At 44.6% G+C, this 27,157-nt stretch overlaps 2 protein-coding genes and 1 long non-coding RNA gene across 4 annotated transcripts; 2 read left to right on the forward strand and 1 right to left on the reverse strand.

Annotated features, from left to right (window-relative positions):
- Window positions 1-217: 217 nt before the first annotated feature.
- Window positions 218-6,776, reverse strand: LOC136506471 (uncharacterized). 2 transcript variants are annotated; one of them, XM_066501407.1, is made up of 16 exons: window positions 6,638-6,776; window positions 6,482-6,562; window positions 6,014-6,360; window positions 5,610-5,875; window positions 5,435-5,516; window positions 5,218-5,302; window positions 5,058-5,117; window positions 4,903-4,955; window positions 4,585-4,724; window positions 3,671-3,770; window positions 1,419-1,476; window positions 1,165-1,331; window positions 864-1,079; window positions 715-773; window positions 527-583; window positions 218-287 (listed from the first exon to the last, which is right to left on the reverse strand). In XM_066501407.1, exons 3-12 carry the CDS (start codon window positions 6,190-6,192, stop codon window positions 1,290-1,292), a joined length of 1,065 nt encoding a protein of 354 aa, XP_066357504.1. In that variant the 5' UTR covers window positions 6,193-6,360; window positions 6,482-6,562; window positions 6,638-6,776; the 3' UTR covers window positions 218-287; window positions 527-583; window positions 715-773; window positions 864-1,079; window positions 1,165-1,289. The 2 variants fall into 2 exon arrangements, with proteins under 2 accessions (XP_066357504.1, XP_066357500.1); XM_066501403.1 differs by having other exon boundaries at window positions 5,435-5,875.
- Window positions 6,777-7,288: 512 nt separating this feature from the next.
- Window positions 7,289-12,522, forward strand: LOC136506487 (uncharacterized). Its single transcript, XR_010771622.1, has 3 exons — window positions 7,289-7,450; window positions 11,906-12,291; window positions 12,393-12,522. It is a non-coding gene; the product is annotated as an uncharacterized lncRNA (long non-coding RNA).
- An 8,346-nt stretch (window positions 12,523-20,868) lies between these two features.
- LOC136468660 (uncharacterized) lies at window positions 20,869-21,255 on the forward strand. Its single transcript, XM_066467154.1, has one exon. The coding sequence runs from the start codon at window positions 20,869-20,871 to the stop codon at window positions 21,253-21,255; it is 387 nt and encodes a 128-aa protein (XP_066323251.1).
- The last annotated feature ends 5,902 nt before the right edge of the window (window positions 21,256-27,157 follow it).

Raw genomic sequence — 27,157 nt, forward strand, 5'->3', positions numbered from 1 at the left:
CCTCTACTCCACCCATCGCTGCCCGTGTGCTGCCTCCATCACCGAACCCGCGATGGCTAGCACAACCGCGACATCATCTGGAGGCTCAGGTTCATCACCAGCCCTCTCTCCCCTACCTCCCTCTCGGTGTAGTGTTTAGGTCTAAATGTGCATGTGTTTCATGGATCTATAAGTTCATCCGCCTTGATCTACTCTAGTCGATCCACAGATAGTCAACAGCAATAAGGACCAGTTCTGCAACTTGTTCCACACGCACTTTCAGAATCGCAGCAGACACAACATGCGTACTGCAATAAAATCAAAATGGGAAAAATGTAAGAATACAAATAGTAAAAAAAAATCATACTAACTCAATTTGAGGATGCTAACAATCAAAGGTTTATATGTGTGTTCTTTTTTGTAAAGTCTGCACGCAGAACCATACAAGTGCAAGGATTGAATGCATAACAGATGCGCCATTATGCAGACTAGAAGAACACAGAATGGCATAATAAAGAAGAGCAGGCCTGGCACGGAAAAGAACCACCTTGCAGTCAATACTACACAATACATTCCTCAAAAATCCTTCTCTCCTCCCATTTTTCTGCAACAATGAAGTTTAGATTGTTTCCATACTTCAAATTTATATAAAAAAAGGACTAAAGGTAAACACAGATCGATCAATAAACCCACTCATACACCACTTAAGAGTTGGCAAAATAAGCAAGAGCATACCCATAAACCATATCCGAGAAGACGTCACTGTGCGCATCAGTAGATTCCACAAATGCATCCTATGAAGTACATAGATCGAGGTGAGACTATAGCAGCCAAGAAGCTATTGACAGGCAGATGCAAAAATTTTAAGTGAAAGAACAAATTACTTTGAAGATATGGATGGCCTGAGACATGTAGAGTTTGACATCCCTACTTGCGACCGCTCTACTTAAAAGCCGCCAACAAATATTGGATCTTATCCGTCTAAGAAAGGTAATCTCTTCACACTTTTCCACACCTTCTAGACGGGCACGAAGTGATTGACATTCTTGGCAGCACAAGAAGCGAAAACATACGAATTCTTTCAGAATTTCCAGAGGCACCTGAAATGTTCAATATAACCATTCAGCTCTATCTTTCACAATGGCAGGCCTTCCTCTTGCCAACATAAGTGAAAAGGTCACAAACCTTCTTTTTTACAACTCACGCTGTTCGCTTGGGCTTGTTTGGCCTATAAGCCGTACTTTTTCAGCTAACGAACAATATTTTTTTCTCACACCAAATCAGCCAACAATACTTCCAGCCATGGCTTATCAGCCAAACAAGCCCAAGCGAACAGACGATGGTCTCTCGCACTGCAAATAGCAACAATGCATAATTCAAAAGCCAGCAATCTATTAAAGGCAATACGTTGGACACACTAAGCATAAAGCAGAACAGACCTGGTTACAGAAGACAATCATGTTTGGATCGATTTTTCCAAACTCTGTGTGGCCATACCTGACATTATGTACAGATGCAAATTTTCATATAAAGGAGTTCACCCGATCCTGTTAATCTACCGATAAAAATGCTTAAGGCATCAAAGGTCTTTAAGGAAAATGTCATTGAAGAGGGTCTTTGGAATAATGAAGGCGATGCAAACAGCATGTGGGAGTTCGGAAGGTTGCTTCAGAGGTGCTTGGAGTGACCAATGGGAGCGGATACGACTTGAAAGACACTTGGTGGTGGAATGAAGATGTGCAAAAGGCTATTAAGGAAAAGAATGAGTGCTATAAGCGCTTATATCATGATAGGTGTGCAAACAACATAGAGAAGTACAAGGTGGCAAAGAAGACTGCAAAACGAGCGGTGAGTGAGATAAAGGGGCGGGCCTATGAGGACCTTTACCGACGTTTGAGTACAAAGGAAGAAGAGAATAACATTTATAGGATGACTAGGGCTCACGATAGGAAGACAATGGACTTTAACCAAGTCAAGTGCATAAAGGATGAGAGGGAGCAGCTCTTGGTGAAGGAGGATGAGATCAGATATAGATGGCAAGCGTATTTTGATAAATTGTTCAATGGTGAGAACGAGAACACCACCGTTCAGCTGGACGACTCGTTTGATGGCACTAACAGGCACTTTGTGCGGAGGATTAAAAAATCGGAGGTCAGAGAAGCCTTGAAAAGAATGAAAGGGGGCAAAGCGATGGGCTCGATGGTATCCCAATCAAGGTGTGGAGATGTCTCGGGGATATAGCTATAGTATGACTAACCAAGATGTTCAACAATATCTTTCGATCAAACAAGATGTCTGAGGAGTGGAGAAGAAGCATATTGGTACCAATCTACAAGAACAGGGGAGATATCCAAAGTTATACTAATTATCGGGGAATTAAGTTGATGAGCCATACTATGAAGTTATGGGAGAGAGTCATCGAGCAGTGCCTGCGAGGAACAACGCAGATATCAACAAACCAATTTAGTTTCATGCCCGGAAGGTCAACCGCAGAAGCAATATTCTTAATAAGACAGGTTATGGAGCGGTTTAGAGAGTAGAAGAAGGACCTACACTTGGTTTTCAATGACTTGGAGAAGACTTATGACAAGATACCAATAAATATTATGTGGTGGTCTTTGGACAAACATAAAGTCCCATCAAAGTACGTGACCCTCATCGAGGACATGTACAATAATGTTGTGACTAGTGTTCGAACAAACGATGGTAACATAGATTACTTCCCGATTAAAATTGAATTTCATCAAGGGTCAGCCTTAAGCCCGTATCTCTTTGCCTTGGTAATAGATTAGGTTACCAGTAACATACAAGGGGATATCCCTTGGTGTATGTTGTTCGCTGATGATGTAGTGTTAGTGGACGAAAGCCAGACGGGAGTAAATAGGAAACTAGAGTTATGGCGGCAGACCCTTGAGTCTAAAGGTTTTAAATTGAATAGAACTAAAACCGAATACATAAGATGCGACTTTGACGGAGTTGTACAGGAGGAGGGAGATGTGAGTTTGGAAGGTCAAGCAATGTCTAAGAAGGATACCTTTCGGTATCTGGGATTGATGCTACAGAGGGATGGAGATATTGATGCGGACGTTAGCCATAGAATCAAAGCAGGGTGGATCAAGTGGCGATAAGCTTCTGACATTCTCTGTGACAAGAGGGTACCACAAAAGCTAAAAGGCAAGTTCTATAGAACGACGATTAGACCGGCTATGTTGCATGGAGCAGAATATTGCCCTACAAAGATTCGACATGTTCAACAACTGAGTGTTGTAGAAATGCGTATGTTACGATGGATTTGCGGTCACACAAGAATGGACCAAGTTCGGAACGATGATATACGTGATCGCCTAGAAGTAGCACCAATTAGAGAAAAGCTTGTCCAACATCGATGGATGTGGTTTGACCATGTCCAAATGAGACCTACAGAGGCATCAGTGCATTATGAAGTCCTAAGCCAAGCTAATAATATGAGGAGAGGTAGAGAAAGACCGAAATTGACATGGGGGAGTCAATAAAAAAAGATTTAAAAGCTTGTGATATACGTAGAGATCTATGTTTGAATAAGAGTATTTGAAAAACAGCTATTGAAGTGCCAGAACCGTGACTTGGGGCTCTTGGTGGGTTTCAACTCTAGCCTACTCCAACTTACTTAGGACTGAAAGGCTATGTCGTTGTTGTTGTAGTATCATCTTACCCACAGAAATAGCAACTCTTTGTTTGGACCACACTTTCTTGTAAGGTCCGTTTCAGGGGAACAATAGGTCCACTGGTAGTAGAAGGTTCTTTGACACAACCTGTAATAAAAGGAACCAATTATATTGGCACAGCACAAAGAGACTCCAAATTATTTGCTGAAACATAAAGCTCTACGATCACTCCCTCCTTGCCTCAAGGTAATACAATTAAATCTTAAACCTAAATAACATGTTCTTCAAATAAAAGTATATATGTCACCAAAGAAGCAAAAAAAAGGCCTACTGACTACTGAGGCCAACAAAGTCAGTTCTTGTGACTGAACAGTGTGAAGTCCAAGCATAATTATAATTACTCTGCTCACTTATAAAGATATTGGAAAAATATTGTATCAGCAGAAGGCACATAAACCAAGTGGACTACACGCTTTGAAAACACAAGAACAGAAAATTGAAGGAATCATTAATACATAGTAGATCACCAGTGCATTCATGCAAGTGGGAAAAACAATGATGGTAAGTAACAAATCACGGTTCATAATACAACTTAATAGATTTAGTGATAAGACTATCAAACCAATTATGTAAAAAAACAAAAAGGGGTTTGAAAGCCAGAATAGGAGGCACCGATGATTGCAGAAGCAAAAAGAAACTTCATTTCAACAAAAAAAAAACTAAACTTTAAATCTCTATACAGATAAAACACCCTCTAGAACAAATGATATACAACAATACTGTATCCATCTCAAGACAGCAGAAGATGACATTGCAAGCTCTTGGCATAGCAAGAATGGTAGCAGTAAAGCAAAAGAAATGAAGAATGATAATAGTAAAGCCAGCAAGAATATAAGAGCACTGGCTTGAAAACCACATTGCCATCCTCAGGGTACATATTACACAACACCCATTAAGTTACCTGAAGAAGTAAGGTTTGGGTAGTCACTGAAGCTGGAAACACTAGCATTGCCAAATCCATTTGAATTCAAATTCAAACGATGCAGTTGCAGAGCTATATCATGAAGTGTTACTCCTTCTGATGTATAAATGTTGTGATACCTGAAACATAAATTTTTCACCACACTTAAATGAACTTAAACACCCAAGAACTCTTTTTTTTTCAAGTTTAGATTATTACAAAAAGTTAATTGAATGGCATTTTGTACTTTTTTTCTAACTTCTAAGTATAATAAAGTTGGCATATGCATAATTTCTTCTAAAAAATGGTGGTGCTTACGGTTGTCGCCTTTCTCCCATGCCAGCATGTTTTTCAAAGGCTGAAGGAGTATACTAGAGTCGGGAGAGAACAACAAAAACATTAATTTTTGGTCCTTGAGCAGAATAATTACACCCAAAGAAACAAAATTCGTTGATTGCTTATTAGTTTTGCACCTCTTCATTGCAATAATTGCAGACGATAACAGTTCCCTTCTTATACCCTTGCCTTTGAACCTAAAAAAACAGTGAAGCATGAGTCTTCTTAAGAGTGTGCTAAGAATTCAGGTGAATGTGGAAAAGGGACCAGTACAGTCCACGCAAATATCGAGAGCACCTCTCCGTTCTTCAACTTGTAAGTCAACAAAGTATTATCTGGAAGGCCACCCTCCTTGAAAATCAGTGGATGCAAAGTGGTATCCCTGTGTTAAAGCGAAAAGGTAGGTTGCGCATCCTTTCAAAATGCCATGTATAAATGTAAAAGAACACCTTTCACCAGCTTTTGGAGAAAGATTCCTTTAATAAATGCCACAAAAGATTTAATCTTTTATTACCTCATTTTCAATTCTTTATACTTTGAGTCTATGCTGCAGTTTGGGGGTGGCCCTTGAGCGCTTGTCACTGAACTTGATAAATCTGTGGAATCATGTTTTGAGTAGTTAGGGGTTACTGCAGTAGGTATAGGAGAACCAGACTTAACACCATCCATGATGCTGAGACTGAGAGGACCTCCTGCGTTCTGTGTTGCTTCAATGCCTTTCTTCTTCTTTGAGGTGCCAGTAGAGAGGCCAGAATTCCCTTTGTCTGGGCTTCCACTGAAGGTTGTAGTAGAAGTCTCAGTGCCTCCTTGTGGTCTAAACTGTCTCACAGACCGCCTTTTGGATGCACCCCAATTAAAGTTTGAGATGCTATTATCGCTGGCAGATTTATTCGAGTAGTCTCCCAAACTGTAAGCCATATCCTCCGCAGCCGACCCCCGTGAACTAGAAGTGGGGCTTCGCAATCACACCCCCGCGAAGTTAGCATGTGGATTGTGGTGGAGCATTATATATTTTGAATATGATAATTTAAATATTACTGATCAGCCCCAATGAAAGCCTAACCCAAATCGATCAGTGGAATGTATCGCTCACCTCAAATTCAAATCAAGCAGAAACAGTCTGGCCTTCTCCTGCTCGTCCTCGATCAGCATCTCCACGTCTCCGAATGCTGCTGGCGCAGGGGCCCAAGGGGGCTCCACCGTCACGCCGTCAACCTGAACACCGTTGGGTTCCCATCTCGCGGGCGAGGCTCCGGCGGCGGGCACAGTCATGGGTACCCCGGCAAACTCCAGGAACTTCGCCGCCAACGCCTCGGCGGGCACGTGCCTGAGGTCATGGAAAAGCTGGTAGAGCGACTTGCCGTTGGGCAGGAGGATGTGACCGTTCTGGTTATTCGACTCGGCCCCCGCGTGCTTCTCGAATTGCAGCGCCGACAGCACCTGCATGCGCGTTGCGCGGCGCAGATCGAAAAGAAAAAACCCTCAGAATTTCAGCGCAAAGCCACAGAACCGGCGAGGTGTTCCGTAACAGATGGGCATGTGATCGATCGAGCTGACTGACCTTGCCGTGCTAGCCGCAGCCGTCGGAGGCAGGGCAGGCGCAGACGTAGCCGCCGTCTGTGATGAATCCCTCGAGCTTGGCCTGCGCGCAGAACGGAACAGTTAGGGGCGGCGGCGAGATCCGATGTGCCGGTGGCGGTTACGTCGATGGACTCACATGTTTCGACGAGTGGACGTAGGTGACTGGTACATGCAACAGGAAGGGCAATAGATCCTTGACACGAGTAATACTAGTATTATTCCCGCACAATGTGTCAGTATGATCCACCTGCTGCCGCTCCATTGACGAAAAAAATCGACCCTCCACGACGGTGGAGAAGGTTGGTTAGGCCTTGGTTAGTTCCACCTTAACTTCCAAAAAGTTGCTATAGTATCACATCGAATGTTTGCGGCCCGTGTATGGAGCATTAAATGTAGACGAAAAGAAAAACTAATTGCACAGTTTGGTGGAAAATTGCGAGACGAACGTTTTAAGCCTAATTAGTCCATGTTTGAATACTATTTGTCAAATAAAAACGAACGTGCTACAGTAGCCCCAAAATCAAAATTCCAGTGTTAGGCTACAGCACGAGGGAAGGATAGTAGAAAAGAAGTAGGCGCTGACCGGCGCGGGAGAAAGAAGGACGGCGGCGGCAGGCCCGTCTCATAAGGGGCGGGCCGAGCGACGGCCGGAGGCCCATAAATATACCCCTGTATAATACATGTATTCTCTTTAGGTCCATTTGATAATTTTTTTTAATGCAGGTCCATTTGATAATTGATCCGCAATTCCGCATCCTGCATCTGCATCCGCTTGGGCGCTCGCTTCACGCGTGAGTCGCACTCGCGCAGGCCTGGAGTCGCGAGGACGCGACCCTTCCTATTCGGTTATTCGCGAGTCGCGGCCGCCGGCCGGTGACGGCGTGCTGCTCTGGTGCCTGCCGACGTTCCCGTGATTGCAGTTCCGTCTCCGTGATCGATCTGGCCAGCGGTAAGTGATTGCAGTTCACTAGTTCAGTTTATCACTTATATCAGTTATATAGGGATAGCCGGATAGGGTTTGGTGTGGGCGTGGGCACTTGCACATGTGTTACATCAGTTCACTAGTTCAGTTTATCATCATGTTTGATCTAATCTATTTTTCTAAATTTCTAATTTATTTTTTTTTGAATATGGTAGATGTTGCCAAAGAAACATTTGTTCGTTACTCGGAAAAGGAAAAAAAGCAAACATGAACTATAATAGTTATTTTACCGCTCTTTTAGCTTCTTTGATGTTCTATCATTTTTTATATGAACTAAATATATGTTGTAAGTTATCTCTTACTAGATATATGTCCGTGCGTTGCACCGGGTCATAAATTTTTGCCCACGCCTACGGCGGCGCAAGTGGCTTGCGGCTTAGACTAACATATTAAAAAATCTACGAGTATAATTACATATATAGAATTATGTAAGGGGCTTGCTTGTATTGCATAGGCTAGGCAAGTAGTGCCTATTAGGGTCAACTAACACCTTTTCACCGGGATGTACTAAACTTATGTTTTTAGAGTACCCCTTGAGGTACACCATAGAATCCATGAGTCTAGTCCCTAAATCTATTTTGGTGACTTCGGATTTCATGGTGGAAAAAAGTGTTTGGGTTAAAAAATGGATCTGAAGCTGATTTTGGGGCAGTATGAGATGAGATTAACAAGAATGTGTTTCGTGTGAGGATGCAAACATTTATAACAAAGAATCTTATTCCAGCGATTACTTTTCATATTGATTTGAAGTGTCTTGAAATTTATTGGATAAATTACACAGAATTTATTTCCAAGAAATATAAATTACAAAGCTGTTTGGATAAGAAAACATGGAGAGCTTATTGCCGTATGTGGTTGTGATAAGCATGGGCTTTTTATAGTTTGGTTTGTGAGAGGCGCCACTGGGCCCAAAAGTTTAACCGAAAGCACAACACCTTGGAATTGGAACAGCGGATGCTGCTGCCGGGCAAGAGCGGATTATCCTGGCGACTCTCCCAGATGGGTCCGGCTGTCGCTTGGCAGGTCCGGCACCTCGTGCTCGCAGCCTCGCAGGCAAGCCGGGTGAGGCAATACGGATCGCCGGGACGTATCAGACTCGAGTACGGGCGTGCACACCAAGGGCTCGGACTCGGAGACTCGTAATCGAGGGCGGGCGCCCACGAGTTGGATGAAAGCCCTCCGTAGTTTTTACGTGTACTTAAGGATGAAAACTGTCGAACAAAAAACTCCTCGACCGTTTTCTTCTTTTACATTTAAAATACGAAAACAAAAGCAAAAGTGGACAAGCTGGACACGAAAACGAACACGAACTTACGGAATATCTAGAATTTCAGAAACGAACCAATTCGAGCGGAATTATGTGGAACACGGTCGGTATACGAAAATTCAATACGAAATATCGACCCACAGTGCATAGCATTAAACAAGTGCACGACCAAGTATATAACAAGTTCACAACTAACAAGTGCATGATCTAGTTCAAGTGCATAGCATTAAACAAGTGCATGATCAAATACATAACAAGTTTATAACTAACAAGTGCATGATCTAGTTCAAGTGCATAGCATTAAACAAAGTGCACGACCACATACATAACAAGTCTAGAACAAGCAATTAACAGAACATGAACGTCTACAGTTCATCAGCATCATCCATGATGTCAGGATCACTTTCCGTGTCTTTTTCTTCCTCATTGTCCTCCTCAGCGTCCTCTTCCCCCTCCTTGTTATTGTCCTACAAGTTTGCAAAGTGAATTAAAATTAGATGTAGCAACTAGCATATTTCATAGCAAGCAGTCAATAAACGTATCTTAATTTTCAGCTTAGCCACAACATTAGTCAAAGCATCAACCTCAAGATCACTCACAATTGATCCAACCATTTTAGAATCTGAACAAAAAATTAGAAAGGAAAAAAAATCAAAGCATTATTTTCCTTCAATTACAAGTGTGTAACTGAAAAAACAGATAAAATGAGCACCTTTATTTGCTGCAGCAACCCAATCCTTTGTGCAAATTAATGCATATACCATCTCGGGATCAAGACGACTACGATAGGGACCAACAACACGACCAGCAGCACTAAAAGCAGACTCGGATGCTACTGTTGATACTTGTACAACCATTACATCCCTAACAATTTGGGAAAGGATATGATACTCTTCTCTCTTGTTTTTCCACCATGCTAAGATGTCAAACTCACCAACAATTTTCAGTAGTGGTTCCAACATATACCTCTCCAAATCATTTGACTCAACCACAGCAGGTTCACTTGCATCATATAAGAATTCTTCTAGGTCATGGTCTGTATTTCCCATTAATACATCAGATGTGTTACTAGGTGTAGGTGCAGCAACTTCACTAGTTGCCTTTGATGATGCATGAGCAGAACTAATATTATAAAAGTTGTACAGTTTCTTTACCATACTAATAAACTCATCAAGTTCAGCTTGATAATGAACCCCATGAAACTTCTTCATGTAGTACTCTATGAGCCTTTTCTTATACCTAGGATCAAGAAAACAGGCTACAGCTAGAGCAATGTTGGACTGCTCCCAATATTTCTCAAATTTTGCACTCAAGCAACTGCCATTTCTCTAATTGTAGCATCTTCACTAAAGCACCAGTCATCAAGCAAGACTTTTATATCACACAAACCTCTATAGAATAAGTTTGCAGTAGGATATGAAGTGCCAGAGAGAATTTTAGTGAGATCATAAAATTTCTTCAAGCAACCATAAATTGTCAATGCATTGTCCCATTCATCAGAAGATGGAGAAATCTTGGCATACCTACGTCGATTGAAGACTTCGGCCTAATAAATGCATCCTTGTAGTACAAGGCATATCTCAACATTAGATAGGTAGAGTTCCACCTTGTTGAAACATCCATTTGAATACTCCTGTTTGTATCTAACCCAGCTTTGGTGGCACGCTTCATAAGCTCTTCCCACAGCAATGGAGACCCTTTCACAGCTAGTACAAGTGATTTGACCTTGCTGAGTGTTCCTGAAATGACTTTCAACCCATCTCTAGCAACCAAATTAATTCCTGAAATGACTTTCAACCCATCTCTAGCAACCAAATTAAGAATATGGCAGGCACATCTAACATGAAAAAACATCCCATCACACACTAGGGAACCATTAGCATTCTCTTTCAGATATGAAATTATATCATTGACAGCCACTTCATTTGAACTAGCATTATCCAAAGTCGAAGCAAACAGTCTATTTTCAATGTACCATTTAACCATAACTTCAGTGAATGTCTCAGACAACTTTGCACCAGTATGCCTACCTTTTACATTGAAGAAACCAATAATTCTCTTTTGCATACGCCAACTATCATCTATCCAATGAATTGTAACACACATGTATCCTTTGTTTTGGCATGAGGTCCACATATCCATTGTTGCACTAAAGCGACAATTCATAGTTTTCAAGTGTGCATACAGAGTTTCCTTTTCTTGAAAATATTTGTCCATTATTTCTTTCCTAACAGTAACACGAGATTTTATCGGAAAGCTAGGACGGCGAGATTTTATGAAATCAACAAGATACTCATGCTCAACTATATTGAAAGGATATTCATGCATGGTTATTGCCAAATTCAATTTCTTCAAGCTAGCTTCTTGGTAACATGAGCTGCTACAGAACCAGGGTTCTTACCAATTTTAAGTTGTTGTTGTCCCTTCACAGTACTGTGTTTTTACTTCAAATGGTTCTTGAACGCAGTCGTCCCACAGACGCCCTCAGTTCTGTACCTCTGATCCCACCTAGCGAAATTGCAGTATCCCCAAATCTTCTCAATCTGCTTTCCTTCCACCTCTACATACTCCTTTTTCTTGGTGAAATAATTCCAGACCCACGATGTGCATTTCTTGTACCTCTTGCTAGAAAGGTGAGCATCCTCTTCATCCTCGTCATCCTTTGGGTCATCATTGTCGACATTTGGAGTTGTGGTTGTTGCTGGTGCACAAGTGGGTCCAGCGCCACTGCCAGTGCAATTGGTGTCAACATTTGGAGCACAAGAACCCATCACTAACACTGATGCTGCTGTAGTTGGACTTTCACAAGTTCCACTAGGGCTAATACTCTGAGATGTAGACCTTTTGCCCCTTGATCCTGCCAAGAGCCAATTGAAACATTGCTAAATCAGTGCATGCCGATCCCAAATAATCAAGCAAAATGTCTAGTACAAAGTTCGATACAAGAGGGTCGTGCAAGTAGTAGCCAAGGGTTATATTTAATACAGTAATTATATGCTCATAGAAAATTTTCAACTCGGATGTGGTAATACTGTCTAACAACAACAAAAACAAAGCCAATGCCTGCATTTTCTACTTCAAAAATATAATATAACAAGTAGCACCTAGAAAAAGGGGTCAACCTATACTAAGTACTAACAACCTATATTTGGCAGGGAGTGACTAAAACCGGTGAGGATGTTGCTGTGAAGAAACTGAAGCTTCATTGTGACAATCTAGACTACAAGGAGTTCCAAAATGAGCTCAATAACCTTAGGATTCTTGAGCATCAGAACATTGTACAGGTTCTTGGCTATTGTTACGAAATACAGCAAAAACCTTATACCATGCCAGATGGAAGTAAAGTGTTTGTTGATGAGCCATTTATAGCGTTGTGCTTTGAGTATATGCACAATGGAAGCCTTCAAAAGCATCTTTCTGGTAGGCTGCTGCTCCATTTGCAGTATGTCTCGGAAGAATGTTTCTTTTAATAAGGATAGTGTCATGACCTGAGAGCTACCCCAAATGTCTATACATGCCTTCAGATGAGTTTATTGATCAAGTGAGAAATAATATACTTATTAACATGAAAATATTTTAATCCAATACTGTGTCATTTTACATCAGAAAAGTATCAGCAAGCTTGACTGGTTGATTTATTAGGTACAAAAAAACTGGAGAAAAAGGTTGCAAGCAACAAGCAGTAGTGATTCTTTGCTTGGAGCATATTGCCACCAAGTAGTGACATGCACTCAGATAGCATTGAATTGCTTGGACAATGATAATAAAAAAGACCCGATATTGTGAGTATTACAGAGAAACTAAATGAGATTGAAACTGGCATTGTCAAGGTAATTAATTAATATCATTTGTAAAGGCATAAATGGATAGCTAGGTCAGGATTCAACTTTACTACATGTGCAATCATGTGATTGGTTCACTTATCATGTGTTTGGTTGGAGGGATTAAGTGGGATCGGTTGGGGTGAGGTCATTTTTTAGGCTTATGGTTACAACTTACAAGACAATCCGGGATGGGATTATCCCACTTGGTGCTGCATGTTTACCAACTGGAGATACATCGCATCAACAGCAAAAGCTCATACCTTAATCCCATGATGGAGACGAGCTAGTGGATCTATCCTTAGTACAGAAGGAGATGAATCAATACCTAGCGCTGGAGAGGGAGAAGCCATTGCTGCCGGAGCTGCCGGCGGCGCAAGAAGGTGGCGCACGCTCTTGGTCTTATTCTTGCCCTTGCTCTTCGTTTCAGGAGCAGAAACACCTCCTCCAGTGGGCGCCATCGATGGGCGGAGTGGCGGCGCTGCTGGGTCGTGTGGCTGCGTGCCTGGGTGGTGTCCGGCGGTGATGGCAAGTGCAGATGAGGGGCGGTGGCGCTGGCAGGTGTAGATGAGGGGCGGCGACGCTGGCAGGTCGGACTCGGAGGCGAGGCGAGGTGTCGCGCGTGCATGTGCGTCGCGACTCGCAAGTCGGGGGCTCGGGGCGCCGCCAGCGCCAGGGCCGGACAGGGAATAGGGAGGGGAGGAGAGGAGACGGGGAGGGAATGGGATTAGGGATTTAGGGTTGTCAACTTGTTTTGGGCTGGGCCGTAGAGTGAGTTGTACTGCTATGGCGCTATGCACCTTTGCGTGCTGGACCAAATTCGGTTCGAACCGAATTTAGAATACGGAAGACTCCGAATAAAATATAGAAAACTAGAAATCGGTCGAACAAAGCCTAAACCGAATTCAATCCGATTTCGAATTTAGTATTCCGTATTTCGAATTCGAATTTAGTATTCCATATTTTGTTCGAAAATACGAATTCGCTCGGGTCAAATGTAGAAAACGATGCGGCTCGGTTCGGGATATTTTCTTTCCGTTTTCATCCTTACGTGTACTACATATGTGCCTGTGCGTTGCACGGGTGTTACGAACTTTGTCCACAGCTACTATGAAGTATTTGATCATTTTCACAAAATATTAAAAAACTATTAAACGATTTGGCATGGTGAACCTAAAATATTTCGAAACACATTTAGGCTTTTGATCATATTCAAAATAATTCACGTGAATGCTAATTCTTTTGTTTCAAATTGAGTATGGCCCTGTCCACACACACGCAGATTTATATTCCTGAATTTGTTGTTGACAATTTACAGGCTACACAAGTAACAGATTAATAGTATATTATATACTTCAATCGTCGTACTAAAATATTAGATTGCCACGCCCTCAGTGTCTTACTTACCCAAGGGTCGTAGAAATTGTTGAGATGGCCCTGGGCGGCGGCTGAATCCGTGAGCTGCTACTGCTATTACGAAAACAATTTTTTTTACGCGGAAACAGGTAATCTATTTTCAATCGATCCGACTCCTCTAACTGGCGATTTCCACGTTCTGGGACATCGGAGCAGCAGGACTCCATCGTGCATCCGACGGGCCTGTTATCCCTCCAGCCCACAAAGCGAAGCAGCCTGCAAACAGAGGGCATGTAAGGCTGTTTTGGCCCATCCGACGGGCCTGTTCTTCCGTTACAATGCATAGTTTGTCTAAGTATCTATTTCTACTCTCTATCTCTATCGCTTCTAACATGTATTTTTATTTTTCTCATAATACCCTCACAGTACTGTTATCTTTTGCTTTCTAATCCTTATAATTTAATTTTTCCGTATAATATAATATAATCTTTGTGTAATATGTTGTTGTGTGTGTGTTTTCAGAATCCGATCTGTAGGAAATGGCCGATGGTGATGGTTGCTCACCTTTTCTTGTTATGTTCCTTTACTTTAGTGTGCTATACTAACCATTTGTTGTCCTTGTCAGATATACTAAATTATTCTCATATTCATTGCAGATATATCTACAGGACGCCCATGCTATATGATTTTAGTTGCCAATTCATATTTATGCTGTCCTATTTATATACCATATATTATTGTTTGTCCACTCTTTTATATTCATTCTTTGTTGAAGATAACAATGCAAACCTTCTGAAACCTTCCACACAACTGATGATGCTTCATATTTTGTATGAAGATACTAGATGTCAACACTATGAAAATATTAGAACAACACATAATGAATATATTTATCTTAGAAGCTTCTACAAGGGGGAAAATATTAGAACAACACAGAATATATATATTTATCTTGGAAGCTTCTAGAAGAGGGACACATATTATCTTTATATGAGCCCCCATGACCTATGTGAAAGGTACTAAATGGCTAGAAGGGGATGAATAACCTAACAAAAATTCTATAAATTCACTAGAGTAAACTTGGTTAGACAACAATAAAGCGTTAAGGCGGTTTTGCTCTAGCTCTACTTTAACAAAGGCAAGCCACCTACCACAAGCTAGTTGCTTTCACACAATCAATCTACCTATCTCACAACTATCACAACTAGTGAGCTAGCAAAATAACTAGATACAACTAAACTACTCAATAAGCTACACAATGTAAACAAGCAAGCTCTACACAAATATTCTACACAAATATGTTAGGAATTGTAATGCAAGTGATAGGTCTGGCGGTTCAAAATAACTAGACATAACTAAACTACTCAACTAGCTACACAATGTAGACGAGCAAGCTTTACACAAATATGTTAGAAATTGGTGATAGGTCGGACGGTTAGAGAGCAGTTAGAGAGGGTGGCGACGAGATTGGATGGCCTGACGGTTAATTCGACTGACTCACATGTTTCGATGGGTGGACGTAGGTGACTCGTACGTGCAACAGGAAGGGCAGTAGATCCTTGGCATGAGTAATACTAGTGCTATTCACTGAAAGGTTCTTGTTTGGTTTTGGTAATTGAGTGACAACCTTAGGTGGACTAATATGTGTTTGAGTGATACACAGGTGATTAGTCCACAAATACATGTGTGTGAGCAACATATGCCATGACGGTGAAGATGGCTCAGAGTTGCTGCAAAGCTTACACATGTGATGATGAAGGAGCTCATTGCACATGAGACACGACATTGAGTCATGTGATCAAGGTGGAGAAGATCAAGACATGACTTGGCTCGACGGACCGGTTGCAAGTGTGAAGGGCAAGTTGAGTGATGACTTGGTGCCGATGGACCGAAGCAACGGTGAAGAGCAAGTGAAGTCAATATTGATGAACCAATATGGTCACGTGATGATATGGAGCGGATCATATCATTGTCGATCATGTTGGTGCATGTGTTACATCGACATTGGAGGAGATGGAATGGAATGCGCAAGGCAAAGGTATAACCTAGGACATTTCATTTCATCGGTCATAGGTGTGTAGAGAAGTTGATGACCGGGTTTAGGATAGATGGCCGTACTATCAAGAGGGACAAACTTGTTTGTATATCGGTCATCTAGTGCCATTCGAGTGATCTAACTTTACATCGTTGCTAGGATCGAGTGGCGTGGCAAGTTGAGTGGCTAACTCCTTAAAAATGATTGTGAAAATGCTAACACACACACATGGTGGTGTAAACATGGTGGTGTTGGCACATTTGCAAAGGAGGAGAAATTGGAGTTGAAGCGGATAACTCGGTGAAGAAACAGAGGTGAAAAGTGGTCACTGGAGGTGACCAGACACAGGCCTCGGGAGGACCTGCATGTCCGGTCAATTTTAGCCGCAGCGCGCTGGCTGGCCGAAGGCAAGGAATTGGGACCGGATGCTGGCCCTGGTTTCATCGGTGCGTCCAGTCACCTTTTGAAGGGCGGTGTGTTGGCGCTAACGGACATGCAGGGGCTGAGTTCGGTCAACCGTGACGTATGGTGACGTGGCGAGGCGCTGGAGGTGATCTTGGCACGCAGTGAGGATCGGACATCGCCATGCGTCTGGTCATGGTTCATCTGACGCGTCAGGTAATGGAATCAAGGCTCTGGGAGCTCTCTGTTCATGACCAGACTCTAGGGCTCGAGCGTCAAGTCATGCCAGCGGTGCATCTAGTCGTCTTGTGATTGTTGACGCATGAAGTTACCGTTGAGATCGGGTGGCTCCGGTTGAACGCAGAGCGACACATGGACGGCGTAGCGCGACCGGACACTGGGTCGGCGTGTTCGGTTAGCCTGAAAGATGCCTAGTGAAGGGGTAATGGCTAGTTTAGCCCGTGAGGATATAAATAGAAGTGTTGGTTGGCCTTGGCCGGTTGCTGAGCACCCTGACGCCTATGCGGCTTATGTAGGAGTGCTTGGATGCCCTCTAACTCACTTGTGCTTGCAAGGGTGCGAATCGATTGTGAGTGAGTGTGATTCTAGTGCGTTGCATTGTGAGATTGCATCGAGTGACACTAGGTGTTTGAGTTGGAAGCCAATGGTGCTTGTTACTCTTGGAGGTTGCCACCTCCTAGATGGCTTGGTGGTGATCTCCGTCGAAGCACACAAAGAAGATTGTGTGGTGCTTCGGAGAAGTGATTGTGAGGGGTGTTGTGCTCGTCTCGTGGGAGCCACAAAGAGCAACTCTAGTTGAGCGTGTCAGTGAGCTACCCTCATTTGTGGGTAGGTTCTTGTGGTGCCCAATGTGTGGGCTTGGTGGGTGATGCCAATTAGCTGCTGAGCCACCAAGTGAGCGGTCGACACAACGGGGACTAGCTTGGTGGCAACCAAGTGAACCTCGGGATAAAAATCACCGTGTCATCCTTGTCTGCCTGTTGGTTTGTGTCCCCTTTACACAAGCTTGTTTTACATTCATATACATTGTGCTCGTGTAGTTGCTCTTGTAATTAGTTAGCTTGTGTAGCTTGCTAGTTACCTTCTTGCTTGTGTAGCATAGAAGTAGCTCTTGCGTGACTAATTTGGTTTGAGTAACCTTGTTTGTCACATTGCTTAGTTTGTGTAGCTAAGTAATTTGTGCTCTATAATTTAGCTTATGTAGCCTTGTTATTGAGCATTGCTAGTGAGCTTAGGTGGTTTTGTGCTTTTGGTTACTAGATTGTGTAGGCGCTCCTCAGTTTGTTTGAAGTACTAGTTGCATAGGTTTGTGTGACCTTGCAAGCTAGAATTAGATAGGTGAGCACTAGCTAGCCCAACACCTTTGTTGCCTCTTTAGAATCTTTATAAGGTGCTTGTGAACTTAGATAGAGGGGTGTAGTCTTGGCTAGACCGATTGTTTTAATTCCGCATTTGTTTCGGTTAGCCAGCGTGATTAAGTTTTAGAAAGGACTATTCATGCCCCCTTTAGTCTGCCATCTCCACCCTATATTCATGCTCAATGTTATAGGAAGATCCACCTGCTACTGCTCCATTGATGAAAAAAATCAGCGCTCCACGATGGCGGAGGATCGAAAAAAGGTTGGTGCTAGGCGATGGCACAAGAGAAGAATTGTCGGGGACCAATACTAGGGTACCCAAAGAGGAGGAGCTATAACCTGCGCTTTCCCATGGCCTATAAAAGGGAAAGCAGGGCGCCCCATGAAGGGGGTCCCAAACTGATCGACCCATCAAGATCCGATACAGATCCTCACAAGAGCACGACATGAACGCACAGCCGAGCAGCGATCGAGCTCTCTGCACCCACTCACTCCTTTCACCAGAGACTTGGGATCCTTTCCCTCTCTTGCTCATTTGTAACCCCTACTACAAACTTTCTATGCTAGTAACACGAGCAACAGCGATGAACTGGACTTAGGAACTTTCTGCCTGAACCAATATAAACCTCATATCCTCTAAGCACACCATCCGAGCCAGACGCGCAATACAAAAAAATTACTCATCGGTGATAACTTGAAACACCAACAATTGGCGCACCAGGTAGGGGCCTTTTTGCATATCTCGACATCCACACCAGGCCTCGGATGGCTATTTACGGCATCAGCTGGGTCCCGGGCACGCACGTGTGCTTTGGGAACCTGGACTTCATCATCACGATGGAGGGAGGGTTGGTGTAGGCTCCTGCTGCCGTCTAGCCTCTCCACTTCACCGACCTCGACACGACCGCCAAGGTGCTTAAGCAGCTATAGCTACACAAACTAGAGGCCCACACCCCTAGGAGCGACCAGCTCCTTGGCTTCGATTATGGGAGGCTAGAGCGCCAGCTCGGCGCCTTCCTAGGACCCCGACTGTCCCGGGAGGACTTACGCCACCTCACCTTCTTGTTTGCCAATATCATAACATAGCTTGCCAGAGGAGAGCCGCTCTCCCTAGAATACCTCATTCGGAGTGCCCCGACAGCGCTCCTGTTCGGTCTCTGCAACATCACAGAGACCGTTGGCCACACTATGGCGCAACACATGCCTCCATCCCTCGCGAACGACGAGTTCGTGGGGATGACCAAATATGTCGTGAAATCTTTCCACGACCTCCTCATGGGAGAATCAAGATCGCCCTCTGACTCTGACTCTAGCGGGGGGAGGCATCACCCTTCTCATAAATGTTTCATGGTAGGTACCCCTGAGGGACATGTTGAAAGCATCCATGAGGGAGAGGCTACCCCAATAAACGCCCTCAATGACGAAGTTGAGAGGGATGTAGGGGCCCCACCTCGCCTGTGGGTGGAGCAGCTGAAGGCCTAGCACCAAGAGCTCGAGGAAGCATGACTCCAGCTCGAGCAGGAATACGTGGAGCTCGAGCAAGAGATCGAGCACCACAGAGACGGTGGGCATGTGTGCGTCGTGGCCTGCGATGTGAACTGGAGGATCATCGAGGATGATGAAGCCCTCCCACACTTCACCTAGGCAAGCTAGAACATCGCTGCTATGGTGGCCTTGCTCCGAGGGCTTTCGAGGCTCGTGACGCCTGAGGATCATCGGGCCCATCATGAGATTCGCACGCTACTCGAGCGTGCGGCAGCGCAACAGGCTGAGAGCTCACTGTCATGATGACGCGAGCTCGACGCTAGCCAACGTGTGCCCTCAGAGCGACCCAACATGGATGTGTCAGTCCACCAGGCATAGCAAGTGCTCATGGTCCTGGTGCATGAGCGTCTTGGCCACAACCGTGACGCGCACGACACCCTCAATGCCCACAGGCATGCCTGCGGTGATGCGAGGGAGGGGCTAGCCACGACTACCACCCTCGTCATGTCGGATGCTACGACAGCAGCGAGGACCAAAGCCTAAGCCCTGACTTGCCGAGACCTCAGGCCTTTGGCCAACACATCCTCAACGTCGCATTTCCACCGCGGTACCGACCACCGACCAACATCCCAAAATACTATGGGGAAACAAACCCCGAACTATGGCTTGAGGATTATCGGCTTGGTTGCCAAGCTGGTGGAGCAGATAATGATGATTTTATTATCCGCAACCTTCCATTGTTCCTAGCCGATTCGACGTGAATGTGGTTGGAACACCTTCCGCCCAATAGAATCTAAAGTTGGGTGGACCTGAAAGAGATCTTCGTGGGAAACTTCTAGGGCACATACGTGCATCCTGGGAACCCATGGGATCTCAAAAACTATCGACAGAAGGTTGGGGAAACTCTTCGTGGGTTTATCCTGTGCTTCTCCTGACAGTGCAATGAGCTGCCTAACGTCGCCGATGCTGATGTCATAGGAGCCTTCCTGTCTAGGACCACCTGCGAGTCCCTGGTTCACAACCTGGGACGTAAGGGCCCGCGAACCACCAAGGAGCTCCTCGACATCGCCACCAGCCACACCTCGGGTGAGGAGGTGGTTGGAGTGATCTTCGACCACCTCAAGGGCAAGGAAAAGCAGGACGAGGACACCGGTGAAGGTGTCTCCAACCGTCCTAGCAAGAACAAGAACAAGCAGCGGTGCGAGGGCTCGCTCATGGCTGCCGCCGACCGCAAGGGGGGTTGGAAGCCCATCGAGGGCACCCTAGACCACTTTGAGAAGCTGCTCAAAGGACCATGTTTGAACCATGCTTTTCCTATCAAGCATCTATACAAGGACTGCAGTCTCATAAAGCGGTTCTTTTTTAGAGGCTCCAACAAGGGGGAGCATAGGAAGGACCCTAAGCCATCCACAGACGACGCCGAGGGGAAAGATGACAACTTTTTGACACTGGATGGCTGCCTCATGATCTTCGGAGGGTCAGCGACCTATGACTCCAAGCATCGCTAGAAGCTCACGCGTTGTGAGATCTATATGACCGAGCCGGCCATGCCTACCTTCCTTCGATGGTCGGAGTCCGTCGTAACCTTTGATCGGACTGATTACTCAGAGAGCATCCCACAACTAGGAAGATATCCACTCATGGTCGACCTGATCATTGGCATGAAGCAGCTCACCAAGGTACTAATGGATGGAGGCAGTGGCCTCATCATCATGTATGCCAAAATGCTCGACACCATGGGCATTGACCGATCACGCATCCGACCAACTGGAGCGCCTTTCCATGGCATCGTGCCTAGAAAGCAGACCATGCCAGTTGGGCAGATCGATCTGCCCATCACCTTTGGGGATTCGACCAATTATAGGACGGAGACCCTTACCTTTGAGGTGATCTGGTTCCACGGAACCAACCACGCCATCCTGGGACATCCATGCTATGCAAAGTTCATGGCCGTACCCAACTACACCTATCTGAAGCTGAAAATGCTAGGACCATGCAGGGTCATCACCATCGACACCTCCTTCTAGTGTGCCTATGAGTGCGAGGTCGAGTGCTGTGAACACGCTACGACAATCATCGCCTCCAAGGAGCTTGCGGCCATAACGAAGGAGGTCGCCAAAGAAGCACTTGACCCCAAGTAGTTGGCTGGGTCTTTTGAGCCTATAGAGGGCACCAAGGAGGTCCTCATAGACACCAGTGGCTCCAAGGGCAAAGTGGTGCGCATTGGCACCACACTTTCCTCTGAATAGAAAAGCGCGCTCGTCGACTTCCTCCATGCCAATAGAGACATCTTTGCATGAAAACCCTTGGACATGCTAGGCATTCTAAGAGAAGTCACCAAGCATGCCTTGAAGATCAGGCCAGGCTCCACACCGATGAAGCAGCACCTGCGTCGCTTCGATGAGGAGAAGCGCAGGGCCATCGGCGTGGAGATTGCGAAGCTTTTGGCGGTTGGGTTCATCAAGGAAGTATACTACCCTAAGTGGTTAGCCAATCCCATTCTGGTATAAAAAAGAGTGGGAAATGGAGAATGTGTGTCAACTACACGGGTCTCAACAAAGCATGTCCAAAGGATATGTTGGGTTCATAAACCTGGGGTCCCTCATGGATTGGCTTCCCAACAAAGGCTTGGCCCAGCAGATGACATTGTGAAGGACGCGCAACTCATGGACTGGCCTAAACACCTAAAAATAATAGACCAGAAGGGCGATCCAATCTCCGACCGGAAGGCCCCGCAAAGGAGGAATAATGCTCGCTTTCGATTCTGGCCCTCCTCTCCGACCGAAAGGCCTGGCCAAAGAGGAACATCGCTCGCTTCTGACTCTGGCCCGCCCCTCTAACTGGAAGGCCAGACCGAATGCCGCTTCCAAACTCCAAACTGCATCTCCAAACCAGGGACGCACCGAACCCCTGCTTATAGCTCTTCTCTGACCAGCGCAGTCAGAGCCAACTAGGACCAACCGACTAGGGATGCCCACTCAGTGAGGACTAGGAAACATATGGAGCAAGTAAGGTAGGGCACTCAAGTCAACCACAAGACTGAGGAGCATACCTTTACAGCTACAGGATAGTACTGATAGGACATATTAGAAGAGTGCCCTGCAACCTTCTAGGTATGTCAGAACAGTGTTGTGGGCGCTGACATTTGCCCTACAGTGTTGTGGGCGCCTACAACAACTACCATACCGGACGAGCACGAGCACGGTAAAACCCTTGCATGCCTTTGGGCATCAGCAGTCTGGCAGGCACTGACGTCTACCATACCAAAAGAAGATGACGCAAACCTCCCACATGCGTCTAACATCAATAGTGTTATGGGCGCCTACAATCGTCTTGTACCCAACGACATGGGCAACAAGACTCAGCATACGTACACTCTCTCCCTTTCGCTTTTAAGGTCATCCCCTTCATCTATAAAAGGGATGCACTCTCTCCTAATAGGGAGATCGATCAGTTCACTAACACACAACAGCATAACCACTAGGTTCAAACCTCGAGCACATGTTCAAACACATAGCACATAGTGGAGCTCCCGTCACTCTCGGCCCTTCAATCCAGAGTCCGACCAGACCTCTCGTACCCCCCATCTTTCTCCCTTTCGTTTGTAACCACACAACAAACTTTGAGCACCTGGGCTCAGGAATAAAGTCACCGACTGACTCAAACTAGATGTAGGGCATGTTGCCTAAACAAGTATAAACCCTGTGTCATTGAGTGCTAGGCCACCTCCGATCACAACATACAACAAAACTACAAATATTTATGTGTTGGTCATTTTCTGCACCGATAGTTGGTGCCGTCCGTGGGGAAGACGATGTACGTTCACACTTTTTGGTCATCGGATGGCCCACTTTTCCACCATCTCCACCATGGCGGGCTCAAGCGATACGACTCGCACCGGCTCACTGGAGTTTTCTGCAATCCCACCTATTGGGATGCGAATTCCACCCGTCTTCGAGCTACCCTAGGCCTTCCTCTTTAGAAGCCTGGACTTCGTCGCTGACTGGCTCGGTGTACTATACCTCTGTGAGGAGGCAACCATCTCGGTGCCCGTCGGAGGGGCGCCCTCCGTCAGCTCCGGGACACCCAACGACTTCAACGACGAGGTGCCTATGCTTCATTCTGAGCAAATGCTCTGCTCAAACCCTACTGTGAGTAATGTACATACTGTTATTTACTCGCTATTTACTATCATTCGTTGATTATCCGGAGGGACCCCGTTGTGTTGGGTTATGAGGATGCTACGCTAGCCAGAAAACAAAAAATTTGACCTCATAAACTAGGATCTACTGCTAGTTATAGATCATGGGATTACCACAAGACGTGCAGGTGCAGTGGAAGTGACTCGATGTAGTTGTACGTGTCGTAGCAGTGCCATGCAGTTGCAAGGTCGTCCATACGTCCATCCCCTTCTTGTGGTTCATCCTTGTGCTCCAGATGCAGCACCTCCAAGGTATCCACATGTACAGGGAGGAAGCGTCGTGCCTCCAGACTGCTAGGTCTGCGAGGAGCAGCAGGCATGGGCATAGGATGGGCGGCAGCTACCAAGATGGCATGGATACCTAGCCCCGTTGCCCACCCCACTTATTTATAGGCATCCCTAATGAGCTCCTGAGTTAGAGGCCCATTAGTAACCCTAAGCCTTGTCTAACTCGGATCCAATCTGAATTAGGCTTTCAGCCCCTTAAGCATGCGACCCTATGGGTCCACGCACACATAGACATGGCCCGAGTACTCCTACTCGGCCATTAGTTGATAGCGGCCTCTAGCAAGGCATGTCAACTCCTATGCATACACAAAGATCATATCAGATGAACCACCACAAAACCACATACTTGTTATTCCCTTGCCTCACGATATTTGGTCCAACTCATAGGTTAACACTTAATCCAAGCATGGCCATGCATTTCTTGATCTAATCAATAGAGTGATCTAGTGATATCTCTCTCATATAGAGAGGGGCAAATTCCTTCTTGATTGTCTATGTCTCATAGCATGTTTCCTGACAAATCTAAAAAACCACCTTTATAACTACCCTGTTATGAAGTAGCGTTTGATAGTCCCTAAGTAGGTTGTTTCACATCTTGAATACATACAACAATCTCAGGTCTAAGGACATAACGTACATGATGTGAATAGAGATAATAACAACATCTCACATTGGGTCAGTCCAGCCCCATGTCATACATGTGCCCACATTATTAGTTTGACATCCTCCATGTCTATTACTTGTGAAACATAGTCATCAACTAATAATGTGTTGATCCATTATTCATGTGTGTCCTCACATGAACTCTGATCAGGGACAACATTAGAATAACCATACAAGTAAAAGAGTTTCACAAACAATTCACATAATTGCTAATCGATACAGGTTGTCTTTAATGGAAATTCAATGAACTCATAATATATCATGGATACAAGACAATATAATCATCTCTATGATTATGTCTAGGGCATACTCCCAACAATCTCCCACTTGCACTAGAGTTAATCTCGAAGATATCTAATACCCATAACTCTCATGTGCGCCTCATGCTTAGGCTGTGGAAGAGCCTTTGTCAAAGGATCTGCAACATTCAAATCTGTGTGTATCTTGCACATCTTGATCTCATCTCATCTAACGAACTCTCGAATGAGATGAAATTTCCGCAATACATGTTTGTTCTTTTGGTGATTCCTTGGCTCCTTAGCCTGCGCAATTGCCCCATTGTTGTCACAATGTAGATTCAATGGGCTAGATGCATTCGAAAACACACCAAGTTCAATGAGGAACCTCCTCATCCAAACACCTTCCTTCGCAGCTCCAGAAGATGTAATGTACTTGGCCTCTGCTATAGAATCGGTCACCGTCTCCTGCTTGGAACTTTTCCAACTTACAGCACCACCATTTATTGTGAACACAAAACCTGATTGAGAATGTGAATCATCCATGTCAGTTTGGAAGCTAGCATCGGTGTAACCATTTACAACGAGCTCCTCCTCACCTCCATAGATTAGGAACACATCTTTAGTCCTTCTCAAGTACTTAAGAATGTTTTTAACAAGAGCCCAGTGACTCTCTCCTAGATCAGCTTGGTACCTGCTCACAATACTTAGAGCATATGAGACATCTGAGCGAGTACATATCATGGCATACATGATGGAACCAACTGTCGAGGCGTATGGAACCTTACTCATGTGCTTCCACTCATCAGCTGCTGAAGGACATTGTTTATCGCTAAAGCGCATACCATGTGACATAGGCAAGAACCCTTTCTTGGACTGTTCCATGTTGAATCATTTCAACACCTTATCAGTGTACGTATCTTGGCTTAATCCTACAAGCCTCTTTGATCTATCTCTATAGATCTTGATGCCTAAAATGTATGCTGCTTCTCCTAAATCCTTCATAGAAAAATTATTACTCAGTGAAGTCTTTATAGATTGCAACATAGGAATGTCATTCCCAATCAATAATATGTCATCCACATACAAGATCAGAAATACAACAGCGCTCCCACTTTCCTTCTTGTAAATACAAGGTTCTTCTTCATTCTGACGGAAGCCAAACCCTTTGACCACTTCATCAAAACGAATGTTCCAACTCCGAGATGCTTGCTTTAACCCATAAATGGATTTCTGAAGCTTGCAAATTTTTCTAGCATTGTTTGGATCAACAAAACCTTCGGGCTGTATCATATACACGTCCTCATCCAAATTTCCATTTAGAAAGGCTATTTTAACATCCATCTGCCATATCTCATAATCGAAATAAGCAGCTATTGCTAGAATGATCCGGATAGATTTAAGCATCGCTACCGGTGAGAAAGTCTCGTCGTAGTCAATTCCTTGAACTTGCCGAAAACCCTTTGCAACAAGTCAAGCTTTATAGATGTGAACGTTTCCATCCATATCCTTTTTCTTTTTATAGATCCATTTGCACTCTATGGGTCTAACCCCATCAGGTGGGTCAACTAAGTTCCAAACTTGATTGTTTCCCATGGAATATATCTCAGATCTCATGGCACTTTGCCATTTCTTGAAATCTAGGTCCATCATTACTTTCGTATAAGTCACAGGTTCGTCATCGTCTAACAATAACAAATCCCCACGCAACTCATGGATTCTTGCTGACCTTCGTGGTTGTGGCGGTGTTTCTACTGCCATGGGTATCTCAACTTGTTCTGCTACATTAGCATCACTCATAGAGTCCTTCCCAACTGGCTCATCTTGAACTTCTTCAAGATACACCTTTTGTCCACTTTTCTCTCTTTTGAGAAACTCTTTCTCTAAGAAAACACCGTTCCCAGCAACAAACACTTTGCCCTCTGATCGGTTGTAGAAGTAATACCCTAAAGTTTCCTTCGGATATCCCATGAAAAAGCATTTGTCTGACTTGAGTGTTAGTTTATCTATCATAAGTCATTTGACATAAACTTCACAACCCCAAATTTTCAGAAAAGATAAACTGGGACTCTTACCAGTCCACATCTCATGTGGTGTCTTAACTACGGACTTAGACGGTACCCTATTCAATGTGAAAGCGGCTATTTCTAGAGCGTATCCCCAAAATGATAATGGTAGGTCTGACTGGCTCATCATAGACCGAACCATGTCCAACAAAGTCCGATTATGTCGCTCAGACACGCCATTTTTCTGAGGTATTCTAGGTGGCATAAGCTGTGGAACAATTCCGCAACTCTTTAGATGATTGCTAAACTCGTGGCTCAAATATTCGCCTCCACGATCAGATCGCAAAGCCTTAATTTTCTTGCCACGTTGATTCTCTACTTCACTCTGAAACTCCTTGAACTTTTCAAATGACTCAGACTTATGTCTCATTAAGTAGACATAGCCATATCTACTAAAATCATCAGCGAAGGTTATGAAGTAAAAGAATCCACCTCTTGCTGTCGTACTCATTGGTTCGCACACATCAGTATGTAT

This window comes from Miscanthus floridulus, chromosome 1 (genome assembly GCF_019320115.1).
Source record: "Miscanthus floridulus cultivar M001 chromosome 1, ASM1932011v1, whole genome shotgun sequence".
Lineage (NCBI taxonomy): Eukaryota > Viridiplantae > Streptophyta > Magnoliopsida > Poales > Poaceae > Miscanthus > Miscanthus floridulus.